This window comes from Topomyia yanbarensis, chromosome 3 (genome assembly GCF_030247195.1).
Source record: "Topomyia yanbarensis strain Yona2022 chromosome 3, ASM3024719v1, whole genome shotgun sequence".
Lineage (NCBI taxonomy): Eukaryota > Metazoa > Arthropoda > Insecta > Diptera > Culicidae > Topomyia > Topomyia yanbarensis.
The window spans coordinates 107,305,928-107,326,599 of NC_080672.1; the positions used below are offsets into that span (position 1 = coordinate 107,305,928).

Sequence of the window (20,672 nt, forward strand, 5' to 3'; positions counted from 1 at the left end):
CGGCAGTGTTTTAGTAGGCGACATTTCCCATCTTGTCTGCAATTGCAGTGGAGCGATACTGCCAGGAAACCCTTTCGAGAACCAAGCCGTACAGCTCCAGTTCGATCAGTCTAAAATAAAAAGAAAGAATATTCGTACATTATTGGTCGTGTAAATCCCTAGATAACTGCAATAGCTTTTTGAATTTTTTATTATATGTATTTATTTGAAGACCGCTAATTAGTGGATTTTTTTCGCAAAAATCTGGCATTCAAGTGCACCGGGAACGGAACAATCGAAAAAATAGAAAAAACTACTACTTTTCTTTACGTTTAAATTACAGCTAGGGTAGTTTTAATTTTAGCAACATTCGTAATTGAACTTTTTAAGGTTTCGAGATAGAGATTGACTGCCCTCAATTAAGTTGTTGAACAACTTAATTTAGACAAATTTGCAAGCTCCATCTTCAATATTTATAATTCGTAAAGTAACCGCTATTCCGCAAGCCATTGCTCACTGCTACAGAGTATAATTAAACTCTAATTAATTTCATCTGAATATATCTGATGAATCTTATTTGAACTTCCTTTTTTACTATCATTGCCAAAGAAACGCGGGCTAAATTAAAAAAAAAATATGAAACAATCTTGCTCCCTTACTTTCTGATTAATTTTAGCAAAGCGAATGACGTACAACTAGGGTGGTGCCTATCTAGCGCTACATTTCATCTTCGAACCACCTCTCGAGCCAAGCATACCGCCACCACCACCACCATGAATGATTGTGCTCGTACTTTTCCCCCATTTTTAAATTTCGCTAATTTTTGGCACCAGAAATGGCGGAAAAACTCCGCCTTTCAGTGCATATTTTCAACCGGCCGCGGACAGCCAACCGACAAGTGCGCGCATCAGACACATTTTCCCTACCGCCACCACCGTCGCCCTGTGTAGAGCACTGACTGACTGACTGCTAGTACCACCTATAGTACCAGTTTGTAGCGGGGATGGCCGGCCGCGTTAGCTCGACCCTTTGGCTGGCTGGCTCTCTGCTGGTGGGGATGTTGGCAAACAGTTGGTTGCACTTGGGTGAAATTTAATTTGCGGGAATGAGAAGATCTCCTCTGCGCTGTCGCTTCCAACCTAAAAAAGGGTAGGCTCTGTTGCGTTGCGAGTGGTAGTTAGTTGGCGGGACAGCAAATTAGTTGGCATGACGCGGTGTGTGTGCTGGTGGCAGCGGTTTTCGGGTCGAAAGTTTTGTAAACAGCTAGTAAATTAGACTTTAATTTTGTGATACGGTCGGGTTATTTCTGCAAAGTTGCTTGTTGTCAATCTCTGTGTGGTTGGTATTTTGAAATTCTTCATTTCGTTATCTACTCGGGTTGCACACAGACAGCTATTTGGTATGTCGGCTACGTTTTGGTTAATTTTTGGGAATTGAAAATTAAATGCCAACATTTTGTTGCGTAAGGAAATTGGATTTTTATTTCGGTGCTGGCGTGTAGTCGACTATTTATTGTAATGTATTTAAGTGAATCTGGTAGTCGTTGTATGTTTGGACCTCGAGCAAGAAAGGATCTAAGTGTTATTAAGGTCGTGGTACTAGCCATGCGATTGTCCTGTGTGCTTGGAATCGACGGGGAAATCTATTAAAATAGAAAGTAAAAATTCCACGAGGAAGGGATTTTAGGAGTAAGGTTTTGCTTTAATTAACTTTTATAGAGCTACAGAAACAAGAAATATTCCCTGAGTACACAGCAGATCTTGATTCAATTCTCAACCTCCGTTTTAGCCGAAGTAGTTAGTGAACTCCAATATTGAAAGGCCTTATAATGAAACGAAATCAGATATATGGTAATATAAATTAGAGAGCTAATAAATATGTAATGAAACAAATCATTTAACAGATTCATTTGCTATTGAGCAATATGTGAGCGAATGCAGTTTGTTGATAATATACATCATGTCTCAATTTTTCAATGACCTATATTATAATCATTACAGTTTGATATTTTAAATGAATTTAAATAACTTACCATAATTTTCATCTTTTCAGATGATCGTCAACAATTAGGTAAGTTAAAGAGTAATTGAAAAAAAATAGTTTTTGTTGCTTTTTGCTGTTTCTACCTTCTTATCAACTAAAAGACCAACTAAACTGATTAATTTTATTTAAAATTTATTAGTTTTATTTATTATTCAATTTATTCTAATCAAGGACTGATCGAATAATTCGACTGTACAAACAAGAACTGCGTGCTCAGACTATTAATCCTTTAATACCGTTTAATTTGTACGTAGAAACGGTCTATTCCTAATTTTTCTAATTGGAAAACTATGCGGCAAACAACGTTAGCGATACCACTTTATTCACATAAATAAACGACTCAATTGTTTAAGACAAGCATGAAATGTTTCATAAGGAGCTCTAAATCAGAGCCTCTCAACATTTTCTCTATGTTGCCGCTAACGTTATAGTCTCGAATTTATCTGTTATTAAGTTGTTTTTTTTTTACAGGCACTGTATAGTGGCACAGTTATGGGTTTCGCTTGATCAGCTCATAGGTTTGATTCAGGGACGATTAGTATGTTGTAAAGCAGCTGGAGTCAGTCTATTTTCTACTTCTGCTTCAGTTAGAGCTCTATAAACGAGCGAAGTAGCCGACGACCAGCAAGCTCTCGATCTGGAAATATTGCACCCAATATTGTCGTCATGAGTTAAGTTAAGACGAAGATACATCGTACCGATTCAACACCGCGATCGTTGATATAAAATTTTGTGCTGAGCGATCGAGTCTTCATAAGGTGAAATATTTTCTGCAGCAGGAAGTCTCCTGTTTTCAGTTTCATCACCTGCGCCATTCCGTGCTGATATCATTCGGCCCAAAGTTAAATTTCGTTTTCAGAACAACCTATGCACGTGGTTAAAAGTGCCAGCGTTAAAATTTAGATTTCTGTGTATATAAAAGATAACAAAATAGAAATACGACTACACGACCAAACACCGCACAATCCCCGCGAGCCAATTGTATAGTACATGTCGCAATACGGAGAAGTAGAATCCGTTACACCTGATACTCGGAGAAGCTTCTTTCCAGGTAGTTTGAACGGTGTTCTTGTAGAAAAACGATGACACCTATTTCTTTCTGCTTAAGAATACAATTTAAAACGTAAGAAACTAAAATGGCACAAACTGGGTTAAGCACCCATTAAAGCGATTACTATAATCAAGCTAGTACTGTAATCAAGCGGCACACCAATGAAAACCTTGCGCAGAACATGGTGAGCAAAAAACGGTTGCCAAATTTGTAGTTGCTGTTAAGACCATAATGACAACTACTTAAACAGCGTCCAGCACTCCCAAATCAACAACCAGTCCATCGGCGATGAAGATAGTATCCATGATGGCGGGTTTGCTCCTGTGACTCGTAGGTGCACGAGGCGATGAAGAATTTGATCGTGAGGTCCAAGACAAATTTGGGTTAAAGCTAAATTTTCTTCACTAAGGGGAAAGAGGATAAAACCACTTTTGCGCCTTAAGTGCACAAAACCTATAATTAAATATGCAAATTGCATATCGCAATGGCTTGCTGAACCGAATCAATTTTCCGATTTCACTAGTTCTCATCTGCTTAAAATAAACTCATTTTAACACGGGCACAGCTTGCCACCTTCTTGCATAAATGACTGAGGGAAAAAAACACCTAATATTAGCATTGAAGTCCCTGATTATTCCGAAACTGATTCCACGAACTGAACTCAACTGAACTGAACTCATCAGCTTTCGGACCGAAAAGAAATCGGTTAATTCACTGAAAATTCCTCAGGATGTAACTGTAAACTATCTGACCGTAACCTCATTAACAGGTGTTTGAGCAAATATGATACGTATTGTAGTGAATCATCCCGACCAGGGTAACCAGATTGCTGTAGCTCGAGACTATCGCGTCTACGTATCTGCTCGCACTGTGGAGATTGATGGTGTGGCTATCGAACCAGGTCAAAAAATCAAGGTCGCCAGATTCGAGAGCAAAATTAGTCATTACATGTCAAACTTAAATCGATGCGCTGAGCATTTAAAAAAAAACTATTACCTTTTTGTGGCGGCTGGTCATTTCGGTTTTAATTGAAATTCATTTGTGGACGAATTGGCTAGTGTAGGAGCTACGACTGGCTGTGTTGCGCCGTGATCCGTTTCACCACTGTCGATTATTTGGATGAAAAATGGGATGCTTTCTTGGGCTGTATCACAACATGCCAACCATTGGCGTAGCTTGCAAACTTGCGATCAAACAAAAACTTTTCTGCCATATATGAGTTCGAAAATGTCAAGGAATTTGGTAATTCACACAGCACTAATGCAGTATTGTAGTCAGGGCACTGACTGGACATTACAGACTCAATTATCACTTGGCTACTATTAAGCGTGCTGAGTATTATTCGCGTGATCTTTGTGAATCCGATCACGAAACATCATATCAACTGATGTGTAATTAAAGGGTGAGTTACTATTTTTTGCGACACTTCAGATTGATTGGTAGATCGGCTATAGTTATTAAATCAAAGGTTTTCAGTAATTTAGTACATTTATTTTAGCTTACATATGTCGATTAAATTTTGTGATAATTTTAAGTAAAATGCGTGACATTTTTAATTGACGCCCTCCGTTAAAGTTTGTACGGTCATTTCCGGTACTTTTCTTCTGTTTTTGCCCACCTCCTAATCATGTCCTTTTCCTTTACTTTTAATCTTCCGAAGTTTGCGCTTCATCATACCCCAATATTTCGATCATACACAATTCAAACCAGTTCAGTAGATTCATGTCGTTCGACACAAAATCAACAAAATTAACCCAAGACCCCTTGATCCTTTGTCTGCTGTGTCCAACGCGAAGCATCTATTCACGGCGCTTGAACAAACCAACGAAAAGGAGACGTAAAACTGAACTGTGTTAGAAATGAATACTGGCTAAATACTATTGATCGCCGCCGGCAGAGGCAAGACTAGAACTCTTCTTCATTTCGTTTCACTATAAGGTACAGTGATGATATATTTGCGTTGTGCAGTGTGAAATTGGGATGAGGGTCCAGTCAGAAATTGTGGTCTGCCGCAGCACCTCTTCTGCACGGTTTATGGAATAGTTGCATAACGCCAAATCAGATTAAAACAACGCTAATCATGCCGTCTCAAAAACGATAAAAGCCGTTTTTGGCGACAAAACCAGGAGCGGTGAAGGAAAATCATGGTATATACTATATAGTCACATTTCATGTATTTAACATGTTTTCTAGTTTTATTTTGATATTATTGTTACTATCCTAAAGTACACATACAAATGTATCGAATGCATATATCAAAGCAATAAATATACAATAATCGAGTGGCAGTGAATTCCCCTCGGCATGATACTGTACCTTGATGTGGTCCGGGGGCTTTTCCACCAAAGCAGTATTACAGTGATTATATCACATAAACTTGGGATACGATTATTTTCTTTTTAGTTAAGCTACATTGTGATCAATTTTAGTACTTAACTTGGCGACTTTTATTGTCCACTGCCATGGTCAAATAATATACAATGTGGGTTTAGGGCCCAATTCTCAGTACTAATGTATGTCTTTCATGTGATGATCATAAATTCAGCTGTATCTTGTACCTACCTAATCTATTACGTCTCTCATATATTGTCCTTTATTTCTTCTTTTTGAGTCCTATACTGCCATTCTACACCCGCCTTCAGCTGGGTCAGCAAAGATGGTGATAGTGAACGTCTTAACACTCACACATTCTCAAACGCGGTCTCAAGCATGAACCTATAAAAAAGCCCCCGCGCGCGGTTACGTATCGATCACGTCCGGAAGTCTATCCTTGATCCTAGAAGCCTAGGTCCATGCCTTCAGCTGGACCAATTAAGAAAATACGCTCATACCTATTAGACAACACGTCTCATGGCGACATGACCGGGAACCCTATCGATATAAACGATCCCACTCTCTGCTAGAATTCTAACCGCGCACCGAAAATTTAATATCAGACTCACGGTTCGCGCGACCATTCAAGAACACACGTTACAAAATCACGTCAGCGCACAAACGTTAGAGCCCCTCGCGATTTTCCAAGCAACCTACGCCCACGAACTCGCAAACGTGATTACATCCCGGTGATAAGGTGAAAATCTCAGCACTCATAAACTTAGCAACACGATCTCAAGTGTCAACCTACAAATTCCCGCGCTCGTGCCATCATGAATCGGGATCGTCCGGAAGTCTCTATCCTCGGTACCAACAATCTAGGTCCTTGTTAATTAATAAAAAAATAATAAAATTGAAAAATAACTCCCATATCCCCTAGACAAAACGTTCCATGGCGACATGACCGGAAACTCTAGTGATATGGGGTAACTCTCTCCCTGTCAGAATGTGATCCGTACACCGAAAGCTAAAGATCAGAATGACGGTCCGCGAATATATGAATGGCCGCAGGGTTTCAAAATCGAATTTATACACGCGAAGTTACATACGCGCGAGCACACGCAACAAACACGTCAACATACGAACGCTTAAGCCCTTCGCGATCATCTACGCACACCTATGCCCGAGATCGCGTAAACTTGATAACACTCCGGCAATTGTGTGAACGTTTTAGTACTTACGACGTTACAAACGCGGTCTCAAACGCGAACCCGCAAACGCGCGCGATCATGAATCGGTCACGTCCGGAAATCTTTAGCATTCATTCTAGCAATTTAGGTCCATACATTCAGTTGGACCAATCAAAAAAAAAAAAAAAATAAAGCTCATATCCACTAGATCACGCGTTCTACGGCGACATGAATGGGAATTCTAATGATATGTAAGAACCCACCTTCTTTTGAAATCTGAACCGTACACCAAAAATCAAAAATTAAGAGTCAGATTCACGGTCCGCGCGCGATCATTCTAGAACACACGCGAAGATGCGAAAGGCACACGGTTATGAAATAGAATGTATACACGCGAAGTTCATACACGTTAGCACACGCGACATACAAACGCGCACGCGACATGCAAACGCACACGCGACATACAAACGCACACGCGATCGAGCACTTTAACGTACAAATCTTCGAGCCCTTCGCGATGATACACGCGATCGCGAGTCCCTACGCCCGCACATACCTGAACCGTACAATGAATATCACATTCAGAATCACGGCCCGCTACAATTGGCCTAATGCAGTGTTTTATTGGGCGACATTGCCTGTCTCGTCTGCAAATTGTAGTATGTGATTCTGACGGGGAGCCCTTCCGAGAACCTAGCTCTACAGCTCCAGTAGGACAACTCTCGAAAAAAAAAATAATCGAGTGGCAGTGAATTCATTCATAAATAGACTTTGTAGTATGTATTAGTATAATCAAAGTAGGATAGGCTGAGTGGAAATGACTCACATGGAACCAATAAACGTAAATATTAAACCTTCGTTGCGGTTTCCATCGATTCGCGTAAATCTGTTTTTAAGAAAGTTTTCGTTTTTGCGCAACGGAAAGCACATATTGCTATCAAGCACGCATGCAATGTATGCGGTATTAGGTACACACATTCGTCTCAAACATTGAACTCAAACAAACGGTGTACAGTTGACAATGCTCGAATACATGTTGTGTGAGTATATCGTATCCGTACACGAATGGAAGATACGCACCAAGCAAAATGAGTGATGATGGGCAGAGTGAAAAAGAGAACTAGTACCATGACGCTACCATGTTAACCATGTATTCGTATGTGTGCTTGAAACGAGCCTAGCACAAGGGAAAGCATTGTGTTTGGTTGAATAAACTCAGTCGGCTGTTGAACAGCATTGTGTAGCGTACTATCACAGTCAGTATAAGCGGACTTATCAGTCTGCTACACTGGTTGCGAAAGCAGGCAGTGCAGTGGTCGTTCTTCAGGCAATTGAACTTGTTCGAACAATTCTGTTCATTAAATAGTCGATGATGACGTCATTCACAAAAGCGTAGCGTAGGTACATAAATCTGATGTGCCAGATTTGGGAAGCGCTACCTTCTGTTTGAAATGCCATGATTTCAAAAATCTATGGGGTTTATCCATTGGAATCTGTTCCTAGAAATATTTCTGAGCGACTGAATTAAAAGTTTTTAAAACCTAACCACTTTTCATTGCATACCATTTTTGTTGAATTTGCAAAATGCACCTCCATATCGAAAACGAAGACGTAGTCCTACGTCAAAAAAGTTGATTTGGCTTTATTTATGCAGAGTGTTTGGTTCATGGTTAAGAACCTCTTGATGGGTGATAGTGTTATTTGGGGAGAAATGCGTTCTACTCATACCATTAAATCTCAACCGTTACAGAGTTATTGAAATTTTTCTGTAAATGATTTGTCTTTCTTAAAATACCTCTAGTTGAGGTAAGATACTTTGTATTTTAATTTTTTTAGTTCCATTGGAAGGTGTGAAAAAATTCGATCCAATGGTGTCCTCATATCTTTCAGTTAATGTATTTAAGTATTTAAGTATTTTCTGATTCCTTATATCAATAGCATAAAGCATAATGCCATAAAAGTCGACACAAAATTGTTAATTAAAAAAAAGTTAGGCGATAGAAAAATAAAATCCTAGTACGTCGCCGGAGAAATCAATTTTGAATATACAGTGAAAATTTGAAAGCGATCAAAAATCATTTGTTCGAGTTATATTTCCAGCCAGCTCAAAAAAGCGGTTTCGAGAAAAACACGGTTAAAGTTTTCAGTACACACGGGATATACATAGAGGACGTCGCCGCAGAATTGAAAATTTGAACATTTAATGTATTGTTTTCGTCTTCCATGTTTTGGGATATCATTGTTACCATCCTAAATCACGCATTTATAGTGGCGCCGTATTATGTTTGCTATTAAATTACAGAGAAATAGAACGAAATAGCGATAAAGTTTCAAAGTTGCAAATATTAAGGGACGGTAAATGAGCAATCGCAGTGATAAATTTTGTGAATATTAAATGGAAAAAAAATCAAAACTCACGGAAGCACACTAATTTTAAATTATGTTACTATTAAAAGATACTTAGTACTTTTAACTAGAAGATGTATGTACATAATTCGGTAGGAAATTTTCTCAGCTTCCTAATGAAATTTTGAGAATAAGTTTATAAAGCATACTGTTTTGACTAGAACACTTACAAGTCGACTACAGAAAAAGTTTACTATGAAATTACAAAGAAAGGAGGGATCGGAATAATATATTGCATAGTCTTTTAATTAAACTTTTCGATAATAAGTATTGTTATGGACATAATTCGTTTTTTTTAGAAAATAGCAAAAACCTCATCGAAAACACTAACTTTTGACTACTTTATTATTATAAGGTTAGTTAATTGCATTAGCTGAAATATGTGGTGGTTTTGCTTAGTAGGAAATTTTCTTAGCTTTCAATTGGACCAAAATGACTGGGAATACAAAGCATAGTTTGTGTGGTATTTTAGGACAAACAAGTTATTTATAGTAAAAGTTCAACAACTCTTATCCGAACACTTACATCATATTAATGGTTATATTATAAATTCATATGTTAATTTAAACGAACTGCATTCAAATTCATGGGAATGTGAGGGGTTGCAACAGGGCACCTTACGACAGGAAGACTGGATGATGGGAGTGGACTGCCTGAATCACTTGGGGGAATCGTCCCGTTTCCCCCTGAAGGTGACCTTTCTAACAAACCACCCGTCAGGTGGATTTAAGCTGGTATTGCGAAATTCTTTATTATGTGGTCGTATATTATTGCTGGAAGGAGATTCTCAGATTCCCCGCTGAAATGCGCGTAGTCGTCTCTGTTTACGGGTTCGCCCAACCCCATTTTTGACCCTTCGTTGAAAGCTCTAATATGAAAGTTACCCGATAAATAAATTTTGTCTACTATGAATCTACCCGCATTCACTGGTAATTCCTATACTGCCCATGATCGCATATTTGTCCCATTTTCTGTGGGATTTCCTATATTTATGGGACTGATATGCGATCATGGGCAGTATAACGGATGGTGGCTTCCAACTACATACATACATACAAAAAGTTCAACAACTCTGTAACAGTTAAGATTGGATGGTATAAGTAAAAGTTCTTCCCCCAAATATGATTCTCTATCACCTTTTTAATCCTGAACCAAACACCCTGTATAGCTCCAGTACTCCTTGGAACCATAGCTGATGGCAGGGGAAGGCACATTGACCTTTTGGCTGAATGTATCTGTTTTACGAAATGGAAAATAGAATTTCCAATTCTAGAAACGCGCTTCCTGACATGCCTGGAGAGTGGCGAAGAATTGGACAAATCATACAGTCTTTAAAATCTATCTATTCGCTAGATTTAGTGTAACTCATCGTTTTAATTAGAACCGACAAGTGTTATTTTAAATCACTTTCACTTTCTATTGTTTTGATCAAGATTAGTACCTGCTTTGCTATGCTAGAAGCAATTTTTAAATTACGGTGCTTAATAGAATTCAAGAATATTTGCAAAATAGTCGAAGACAGTCTAAATTGGTAGGTTTTATCAGTTTTCAATAATATTGCAAGGTTTTGCTAATATATCATAATTTTATTTTTCATCCGTAAGTGAAAATTATTTTGACAGTGGAGTTCTATCAGACAAATTGCAACAACTTCAGTTCTACGGATATTATTTCTAATTGTAAGCTCTCAAATGAGCGACCGAAAATAGTAGTCGCAGAGACCGATCATGCTTTGTATAACCAGTTTCAAATATATTAGAATATAAGAATCGGAAATAAACGTAAACGGAAGCGCAAAAATAGTTATTCGACTTTTACGCTTCCGTTTCACCCGTAAAGCTCGGCAAGGATGAACCTCCAGTATAAAAATCGCTTAGAAATAAATAAACCATTCGCAGAAGCATCCGTATATCGTGATGTTCAAGAATAAAAGTCGGCTAACAAAAACTACTTTGTAAGAATCGGATATCTTTCTTTCCGGTTTTTATACCGAAGTTTTTTTTATCCGACTCTAAGCCGTGTGATGTCCGGCGGGCTTAATTTTTTTTTGCGCTATTTCAGCTAAGAATAGAACCACTACGAACCAGCTCCCATGTCGTAAGAGGCGACTAATAACATGCTAGGAGTGCCTAGGTTTAGATATTGATCCGTACCGAAGACTTAACCTGGAAGGATCTTCTCATAGCCTTTATCCATTCTATATTGAGTAAATCTCTTACATATAGTCACCTTTCCTGATTCGCAGTTCCCGATTATGTACCAACGTTTTAGGTTTTTTTTGGCGGTTGTACAATAGCCGGAAATGATGCAGTCTAAATCTACACTAAGTAACAGCATGTATTAATATACCGGCTCTTCCACACCAAGGCTTAACATACAAAGTTTTGGTTTAAAAACCGTATTTAAGAAGGCAAACTTTCATGTAGGAATTTTTTTGAATTGGCCTAAGACGAAGCTGTCGAATTACGCAAAAAGTGTTTTGTTTGGCAAGCTATCTGTAGATGTGTCAAAATAAGCCATTTTTTTGTTAAATCTGGAACCGTCTACCGACAAATCTACATTGACGAATACCTGCAAAAGACTTCTTGAGGTTTCATGAAGGTCTGACACTAGCTTTGTGCTACCTTTGCTTTCCTAAACAGTGATAAACATTTGAACACTCCAGAACTTCACTCTGTCAGAAAATGTAGGGCCATCGGAAGCTAAAACTTCGCACTTCTGGTCCTTTCTTCGAAATCATCCAGTGCAGTACTCTGGGTCACTCTTTCTAGTTCTAATCGCTCATATAGTCGGTCTTTGCCAGTATTGCTCTTCTCCCATCCATTCTTCTTCTGGACTGCCGATGGATCAAAAGCCCTTGTCATTGTAATTCAGCAATTCCATGAAAAAAGTTATACGAGCTCTCAGAATTCTGCAATATTTGGTATAATCGTTCCTTACCGAAAAATATTAGATACATATTTTTTTATTTCGTCATTTGGGTGTCCCTTTCCACGTTAGACGGGTTCAAAAAATCGTGATTCTTCAAAAGTTTTTTTTTTAAATTCATAACTTTTGATCCACTGAACCAATTTTCATGGGTTATAGGTCAAATGAAAGGTATTTAAGTGTAGTTTGAAGAAAAAATATTAACTTTAAAAAAAATTGAGTTTTGTACAAACAAAATACGCATTACATGGTTTTTCTTGATTTTCACTGCGAGGGTCCTTGAATGCTCCATACTTTTATATTTTTATTTGAAAGATCATTCAATTCTAAATAACATCTCCAAACATATTTTTGAACCAGATCTAGAGGTTTCGGAGATATAATTTTTTGAAAATAAAAAATCTATGTATTGGGGAACATGGGGAGACTTGACCAAGCGTAAAATTCTATTTTTGGAGTCTTCTTTTCGATTCTTAAAATTTTTTCAGAAATATTTTTATACTTGTTTCGATCCCTTAAGGTCATATAGTGAATCTTATCTGAAAATCTTATTTGATATCAGGATAAGTATTTTTGAAGATAGAATACGCCTCCTGCAAGTTACACAAAACTAATCTTCTCTGTATGTAAATTTTGCCTTCTTCGTTGTTAGATATTAAATAATCCTTTTTCCCTGCTCAGACGCGGCTTACATCGTCACTATTATAAAAATTCGTAAAACATGTTATCGTTTCTCTTCGTATTGCCGCAGAGCTTAAACTCTTTTCAGGCATCATCATTATTCCTTTCTCTTGCTGCAATGCTTTGTTGGCCGTATGTTGAGAAACATTGAACTCCTGCATAATTTTAAATTTAAAGTCCAACTTTTGGGAAGTGTAGTTAAAATCCGTATCGCTCATTGCTGTCTCTTGTTTCTTTATATTTCTCCTTAAGTTGTGTAAGAATTTCATTATCATTATTTTTTATCATTTACCTTAGTAGAAAAATGGAACGAATCCGGAAGGTCCTGCAATGGCGGCCAATGTTTCGAAAGACTCTGAAAAATGGTTTCAAGGAGTTCGTGTTAGTAGTTTGAAGAAAAGAATTGACATTTAAAAAAACAATCATATCATATTTTCGATAATATACCTGGAACAGCGACTCTCGATGGTCCTGCAACGGCTTCTTCGGTCTCGGGATCATTTGGTTCATACAGTTTATTGTAGCAACAAAAATAAATGAAGGAGCTGCTCTCATCTTTTTTTTCGTTGCACAATCGTACAATTTATTGGTGAATTTTCTGATACGCGTACTCAACACCCAAATACCACAAACTGAACACTTACGTTTCATTTTAAGAGATTATTCAATTGAACTGTTGTTGTAGGAAACTCTGTTTTCTAACTGATAATTTCTTTCAAAACATTCCTGGTTTTATGTAATATATTCGAACCTACGAGCTAGTGATGTAGTACCAGCAAAAGCAAAATTTACCTATTCTTCAACTTGCTTGCGACAAAAGCTATAGAAACAAACCCGAAATAAAGGTAAAAATTCCCTACCTACCCAAAAACTATCTGCTAGTCATACCAACCATTTCCTTTGTCTCAGCAAATAGGTTGAATACTCTTTTTTCAAATCCGAGCAACACTCCCAATCTACCCAAAGTGGGAGCTCGGTAAAAATATTTTGAACGCGAGGGAAGGACAGGATCTGCAATGTCTGAATGTTTTTCTGCATGGTTAATGGACAGCCCCCAGGTTGAAACGAATGTTGCACCCAGTTTGTAAGTAAATCATAGATTTCTTTATTCACAGCTGCTGTGACTCGCTGGAAGTGTATGGTGAACTACCATGCGGTTACATCGTTTCCATGCATATGGGGTATATACATTGATTTTTTATTTTCAAAAAATTATATCTCCGAAACCTCTAGATCTGGTTCAAAAATATGTTTGAAGATGTTGTGTAGAATTGAATGATCTTTCAAATAAAAATATAAAAGTATGGAGTATTAAAGGACCCTCGCAGTGAAAATCAAGAAAAACCATTTAATGCATATTTTGTTCGTACAAAACTCAATATTTTCTAAAGTTAATATTTTTTTCTTGAAACTACACTTAAATACCTTTCATTTGACCTATAACTCATGAAAATCGGTTCAGTGGTTCAGAAGTTATGAATTTTTAAAAATATCAACTTTGAAAAATCACGATTTTTTGAACCCGTCTAACGTGGAAAGTGACACCCTAATGACGAAATAAAAAAAGGAACGATTATACCAAATATTGCAGAATTCTGAGAGATCGTATAACTTTTTTATGGAATTGCTGATTATTATATTTATTACGCATGTCGTTTGCAATTCGGCATTTAACCCAATTACGGAAACGTTTCTGATAGGGAGAGTGGAGATGCGAACGTGTCATTAACATTTCGCAGTGAATTTACATATTCATTTGGGATATCTTTTATAATTTGAACGCTTGCTTTGTGCTGCAAACTTTGGAAATAATCATTGAAGTGTTAATAAGAAGCAATACAACAATAGATCTAAAGACTGGTCGCAGTGGTTCGTCTCCAACAAAAAAAGAAGCAATACTCCAAATGACCGGCTGCTCGGAGTTTAAATTGCTCGGTCCGAATTATCGGAAATTGATCGCGAGCGACTTTCGTACATATTGATAAGATCATATCATCACCTCTATTATATTCCACGCGGCTTTATCCTGTTATGTAACCCCGCGGAATAATAATTCTTAAAATGCATATTCGGCATTCATATTTCTACTGAAGGTCGCACTCCTGAAAACTTTGAGTTAAAAAAGACAAAGCGCGTGAGTAATTGGCTAAAGCACAAAATCTACCAAGAAATATCCTGATTCATCTCCCTACCTACTAACATCAATCCTATCCTACGACACTTGTGGATGATGCAGATAAATCCTCGGTCATAATAATCACAAGTGTTGAACTAACATTCCTTCCCATCCCAAAATTGACCTGCATCTACGTTATTGATCATACTATAATCTTAGTCTCTTTAGGTTGCACGTTGAGTGTGATGAACTACTCCCAAGTATCATACAATTGGTTCAATATGAAATTTAAACAGGCTTTGATCAATCACGGGAAACTCATGGGCTAAGCTGTAGTTTTTTTATCCGACTCTTACAAAGAAAAGTCTCAGTCCGATTTTTATGCTTGAAGTTTATATTCCATTTTTATATTCTAATATATTTGAAGCGAGTTTTACGAAGCAAGTTCGGTCATTGCGATTTTTATTTTCGGTCGCTCAAATGAAAGGTGAAAGGTCCCAGTTACTAGTTGCTTACTTATTTTTGGTCAATAAATCTTGCCTAAAACAACAGTTATAACTGGTAAAAAACGATGTTGTTCATATACAGAATAAGTTTAGGGGTTATTTTTCTGTTTATTTTTAATTAGATTGCTGTAGTTTGCGTTATACGATCCGAGTAATATTTGTGTCACCAAATTTTGAAGACTATCGCATGTTATGTATTGCGGAATTGACAAATCAGCAACTAGGAATTTTCCAGTCCGACCGGCTGGACTTTTCTTCAAAACGATCCAGCTTCATTAGAGTAAGCACAACATCCTCATTATTATTTAAAATTATTTGCTATGTTCCTCAAGGAAGCCACTAAGGATTGCTCGTATTCACTTTATGCTTCGATGATATTGATTCAATAAGCTGCAATGTACTAAATAAACATCCAATCATTTACAACAACAAGTAATCACTAAAGGGTTGTATACAAACACTTTCTGGTTGAATAAGGGGGCACTTGTGCCCATACCCCTCCCCCTACTGCTGGAACTATTCAAGGTTCACTAAAAAAAGAAAAATGTGTGAACCCTGTACGAGCGGTCGTATCTCGATTCATTTTTTTCTTCCAGCCTGGAAGAAATGCAATTAATTTCAAATTGACAACACACGCCACAATTAATCTACCTCCAACTTCAAAAGCCATCCTCATAAATTCTACATAAGATTATCATACGCGGCGCACCCCTCCCCCAGGAGCAATCTATTTTGGAGCTAGACTGTCGTAAAAAATCGTGGTAAATCAAGCGAACCTTAACGTAAGCGGGGTCTCGTTGGTGGAGCACATAGAGCAAAACGATTGCGATAAAAATAATACAGCTTTCGATTGGAACATAAAATGCTTAACGGCGAACAAGGGTTCTGCGAGAAAGTTGTTTCCCAGACGCAAGACAGACGGCTATGTCTACCTCGTTAAAAGTATCGCTTTAAAGATTTTCATGGATTGCTATATTATAATTTTGATATCGTGCTGTTAATTTTTTAATTGAAGGTCTCTGCAGGTATATTTTCTGCGGAGTTATGTAAAAATCTCAGTACATCGGACCTTGTTATCGATTCGTAGTATACAGAACGTGTGCTGGAACATTATAATGATGCTGAAATATACCTAGATTCCACAGTTGTACAAATTTTGGAGAAAAAAACGAACAGTAAAAAATAATGAAGGTCCTAGGATGCTGCCTTGTGCAACTTGAAAAGTAATCTGAAACATTAGAAGAACCCTCTCTCACTTGAGAACAACGTGGTCCACTTCCATGAGCCTCAGACGAATTTTATTTTTATTTGGAAACGCTTCCCAAAATCGAAACAAAAATCGCTGTCCTTCATTCTGTTGGTTGAACGAGGATTGTATTTCCTCATATCCAAGCAGAAAGAAGTACCTATTCGATCAGTAAACATACTCGACTTTTCGGAACGGTTGTACATATAGAGAGAACCGTATCAAGCAGATTGTTTTGTCGTTCCGACAAACTTCGGTTTCCCCCCAAAGTACCTAGATCAGAAATAGCACCACCACCAGCAGCAGGAACTATCCAAAGCACCCTTTTGCTTCCTGCTCCGGTCTGCTTCCTCGGCTCGTCGTATATTGCACGTGAATCGTACCGACCGCTGTGATGTACGACTCGAGGAGGGACTAATCTCGGTAAGACGCGATTGTTGCGGAACACGAAACCACCCAATATTGTCGTTAGACGGTTTTTGATATCACATTATTGGAAAGGAATGAAACGATAGCGTGTACTGTACTTTCAGCCCCGGCAGCCGAGAGGAGCAAAAGTATGTACCACTATAATGGCTGTGACTGTTTCTTTTTATTCTGCTTCTTCTCGAGAGGCAACGAGATCCGTGCCAATATTAGCTTTGTGGCTTAGGGAAATATGGCCGGGTACGTTGCGGGATGGCACTTGTGGCGGTGTCCTGTGCTGTATCTTTATATATAGGATAGGCGCTAGAGCGAAACGTATTGTCATCCTTTGAAAACGACTTGATGGGCAAGTTCTATACCCATTGAAATATGTGCTCGAAGGCAAATTCGTAAGCTGGTCGATATATTTTGCGGGTGATTTTCCTTGATCTCTTTGTTGGCAAAATGTCACAACTCGTTTTGTCTAATTAACTTTTCGGCTCATTTGCCTAAAAGCATACTATTTAATAGACCAACTTGGTTCGCCAATTGCAATTAATATTTAATTTCAGAAGCGGGACACTTTGACATTGTTGACGTTGCTTGCGTGCGATATAAAAAGCGTTTTAGCAAATGAACAGCCTTCTGAAAATTTTACGAGTTTTTCGCACTCGGGCAAATTTCCGCCCAGCCGCGCCAACCTGTCTGTAGTAGCTTTGTATTAATGGTTTTCCGCGGATATAGATCCCGAATCGAACCTTTTCACACCACCTCACTTAGTGCTGCTAACTGGTGTGTTGAGATGGGTGGTGGGAGAGGGGGTTGTACACAGCGAGGGTCAACAATAGTCAGTGAATGACTTCGCTCTAATGGAGATCAGCGGGGTCGCGTGGGGTTGGATGATGGGCTGATGGCCTCTCACCACTCTCTCGATGCGGGAACATTCCGGTTGAATAAATGATGGAAATCAACGCAAATGCTGACAGAAATGTGTATGCATTAAACAGTCAGACTTGGAGTAGTTGTTACCTTCGAATGTATGATTAATAAATTACATTTTCAATGATAGTAAATGAATGACAATTTTTTTAAACAAATGGCATACCCAAATCGAATCACGCACTTTTACAACGCATGCTGCCATTACTTAACATAGCTGTACAATTTGTCCCTCTAAGTATTCCTAAAAGCCACCAAAGATAACCTCACTAGTGGCAAAGTTTCTCTGAATAGAAAAAAGGTTGCTTTATCGTTAATAGCAGTCGGAAAATTATTTTTAAAAAATTATGTTACCACACCGAACTACGTAAGATTTAACTGTAGTTGCATCCATTATCGTACGATTGACAAAGATAAATAAATAAAGTTGTATTTTCGATGGTCCCTTTACATCACATTACGTCGTTTCCGATAGAATAGTTCCATTCAGTTCAACTCGCAACAGATTTATGCCAGCCAGCGATGGGTGGAGAGGAAATAGATTTCCTTTCCAAAAACATTTGCTAATTTATAGATGTATTTCTGCATAACTTTGGACTGGTTTGAATTGTTATTATAATTAACCTAATATCGTACTAGAATGTCGTTACAATCATAGTAGCGTTTGGTATATTAAGAAGGAATAGAGCGCTCGTGCTGCTTTACGACCCTAAGAACGCCGTTTCCGAAGCGGAATCGAGTTCTCTACAGTGCGGCATGGATTGTTTTACCGATAGTACGCGGTCACAGATCAGGTTGTCGCACCTCGGTTCGATTACCATCCATATAGATGGTGATCCTGAATTCGGCATTTGCTATTTTATTGTCTAAAGATTGCAGTTATAAATCTTAATTTTGCATGTATAGACGTTTTATTAGATTAATTTATTGTTTGAACCATTTATTTTTGGTTTGGTATCTTTTAGTTTCTGTACAATAAGTACTGATTTCAACAAAAACTGGCATGACAAATCCACGTGAAATGCCTCGTGCATGTATACTTGCGAATAGTGCTATTGACGCATGTCTTATATCGGTCCTCACCACTCGTGAGGGACCATTCATAAATTACGTATCGCTTTTAGGGGGGAGGGCGTTCGACAAGTTTTTGCATATAGTGACATAGGGGGGAGGGGGAGTAAGCTAGATCGTTACGTAACATGTTTTCACCGAAGATAAAAATTTTTTCAAGGAATTTGTTACGTAATAGGGGAGGGGGGATAAAGAAATTTGTGACAATTTGTTACATGGGGGGAGGTGGAAGTCAATTTTGGGCAATTTTTGCGTTACGTAATTTATGAATGGTCCCTGATAAGCACAAATATCACAGTCTTGACTGTTGACAACATAAACAAGAAATACATATATTGTTCGGCATATTTTCCGCATAATAAATGATCACCTTCTGATGATTTCATAAGGGTTGTATCATACTGTGGCAGAAATGAGTTTCCACTCATAATCGGCAGTCATGCAAATACCCACCACATAATTTGGGGCAGTTCAGATGTCAATGTAGGAGGCACTAAATTGATGGAACATTACAAATCTTTATGTACTCGATAGAGATAATCACTCAAGGTTTGCACAATCTGGCAAGGAAGGGCTGTTTGATGTAATTCTCTGCTCTGACAGTATTGTTTTATTTATTTATTTATATACAGTTAATATCAACATACACAGTATGATCCTAATTATACACCTAGAAAAAATCGTGTGTAATTACGTCTTCTGGCCATGACATATACGTGCGTCAAAAATGACACAGTTTTACGTTCGATTCTAATTTTTTCATGATATTGAATTTCGTAAATCACGTAATTTTACTCCACATATGGCGTTTGTTTTTAAATGTTGATACGTGTAATTTTATAGCACTGTGCATGTAAAGTACATCTTTAAAAATAAAAAAAAATAAATAAATAAGTACATCTTTCATGTAAAATTAAACGGAACACGGTTATATTTCGTCATGTCGTGAATTACGGTTCGTTAAATTGGTTGTGGAATTGGTTTGCATTAGTCAGGTGAAGAGGTTATCGGAAGAATACATTATTGCGGAGAACACAAGGACGGGCGTTCATATTTATCGCACTAATAAGCAATCGTCAATTCGATCGTTTAAAATATCCGAAATCGTCATAGCATGGGATAGATCCCACCGCACTTACTTGGTTCGCCGAGTCCGATAAGCAGTTCGTGACTTTCGTAACATGGCAGCTGGGGTGGGTTCCTCCAAGGCAACCGACGGAAGGTAAACTGAACAAATCTGCACTGTACTGATTCAATTCAATGGACACATTGAGAAATACTCCGAGATCTTTGACACAATTCGCTCTGTCAATCGTGGATTCTGCTAGACAGTATTCGAATCGAATTGGTTTTTTACATTTCTTATAAAAGAAATGTATAGAATTCGCTCAAACTTTCAAGATTTTTTCCGAGGCCCGGAGGGCCGAGTCTTATATACCAATCGACTCACAATGTCTGTGTGTGTGTGTGTGTGTGTGTCTGTGTGTGTGTGTATGTAACGGACAAATTCTCATTCGTGTTTCTCAGCAATGGCTGAACCGATCTTATCCAAACCAATTTTAAATGAAAGAACTAAAAAACAGTATGAACGCTATTAATTTGTTTTTGATTCTGATGCTTAGTTTCCAAGATATGAATGTTTGAATGCGAAAAAATGGCGTTTTTTGCAGTTTTTTTGAATTATCTGCCGAAATTGACAATATAGATTAACAATTTATATGTTTTTAGATAGCTTTAACGAATACCTTTCGAACAAGCTATAGATTGTTGAAATCGGACTATTATCAAAAGAGATATT

The 20,672-nt window shown here is 37.9% G+C and overlaps 1 protein-coding gene across 1 annotated transcript in view; it reads left to right on the top strand.

Moving 5' to 3' along the window:
* Positions 1–20,672, top strand: part of LOC131689555 (heterogeneous nuclear ribonucleoprotein L) — an 803,699-nt gene that overhangs the window by 672,193 nt on the left and 110,834 nt on the right. Inside the window, exon 7 of the mRNA XM_058974744.1 lies at positions 2,032–2,049. Within this exon, the coding sequence (XP_058830727.1) occupies positions 2,032–2,049 (18 nt within the window). The remainder of the gene's footprint in view (positions 1–2,031; positions 2,050–20,672) is intronic.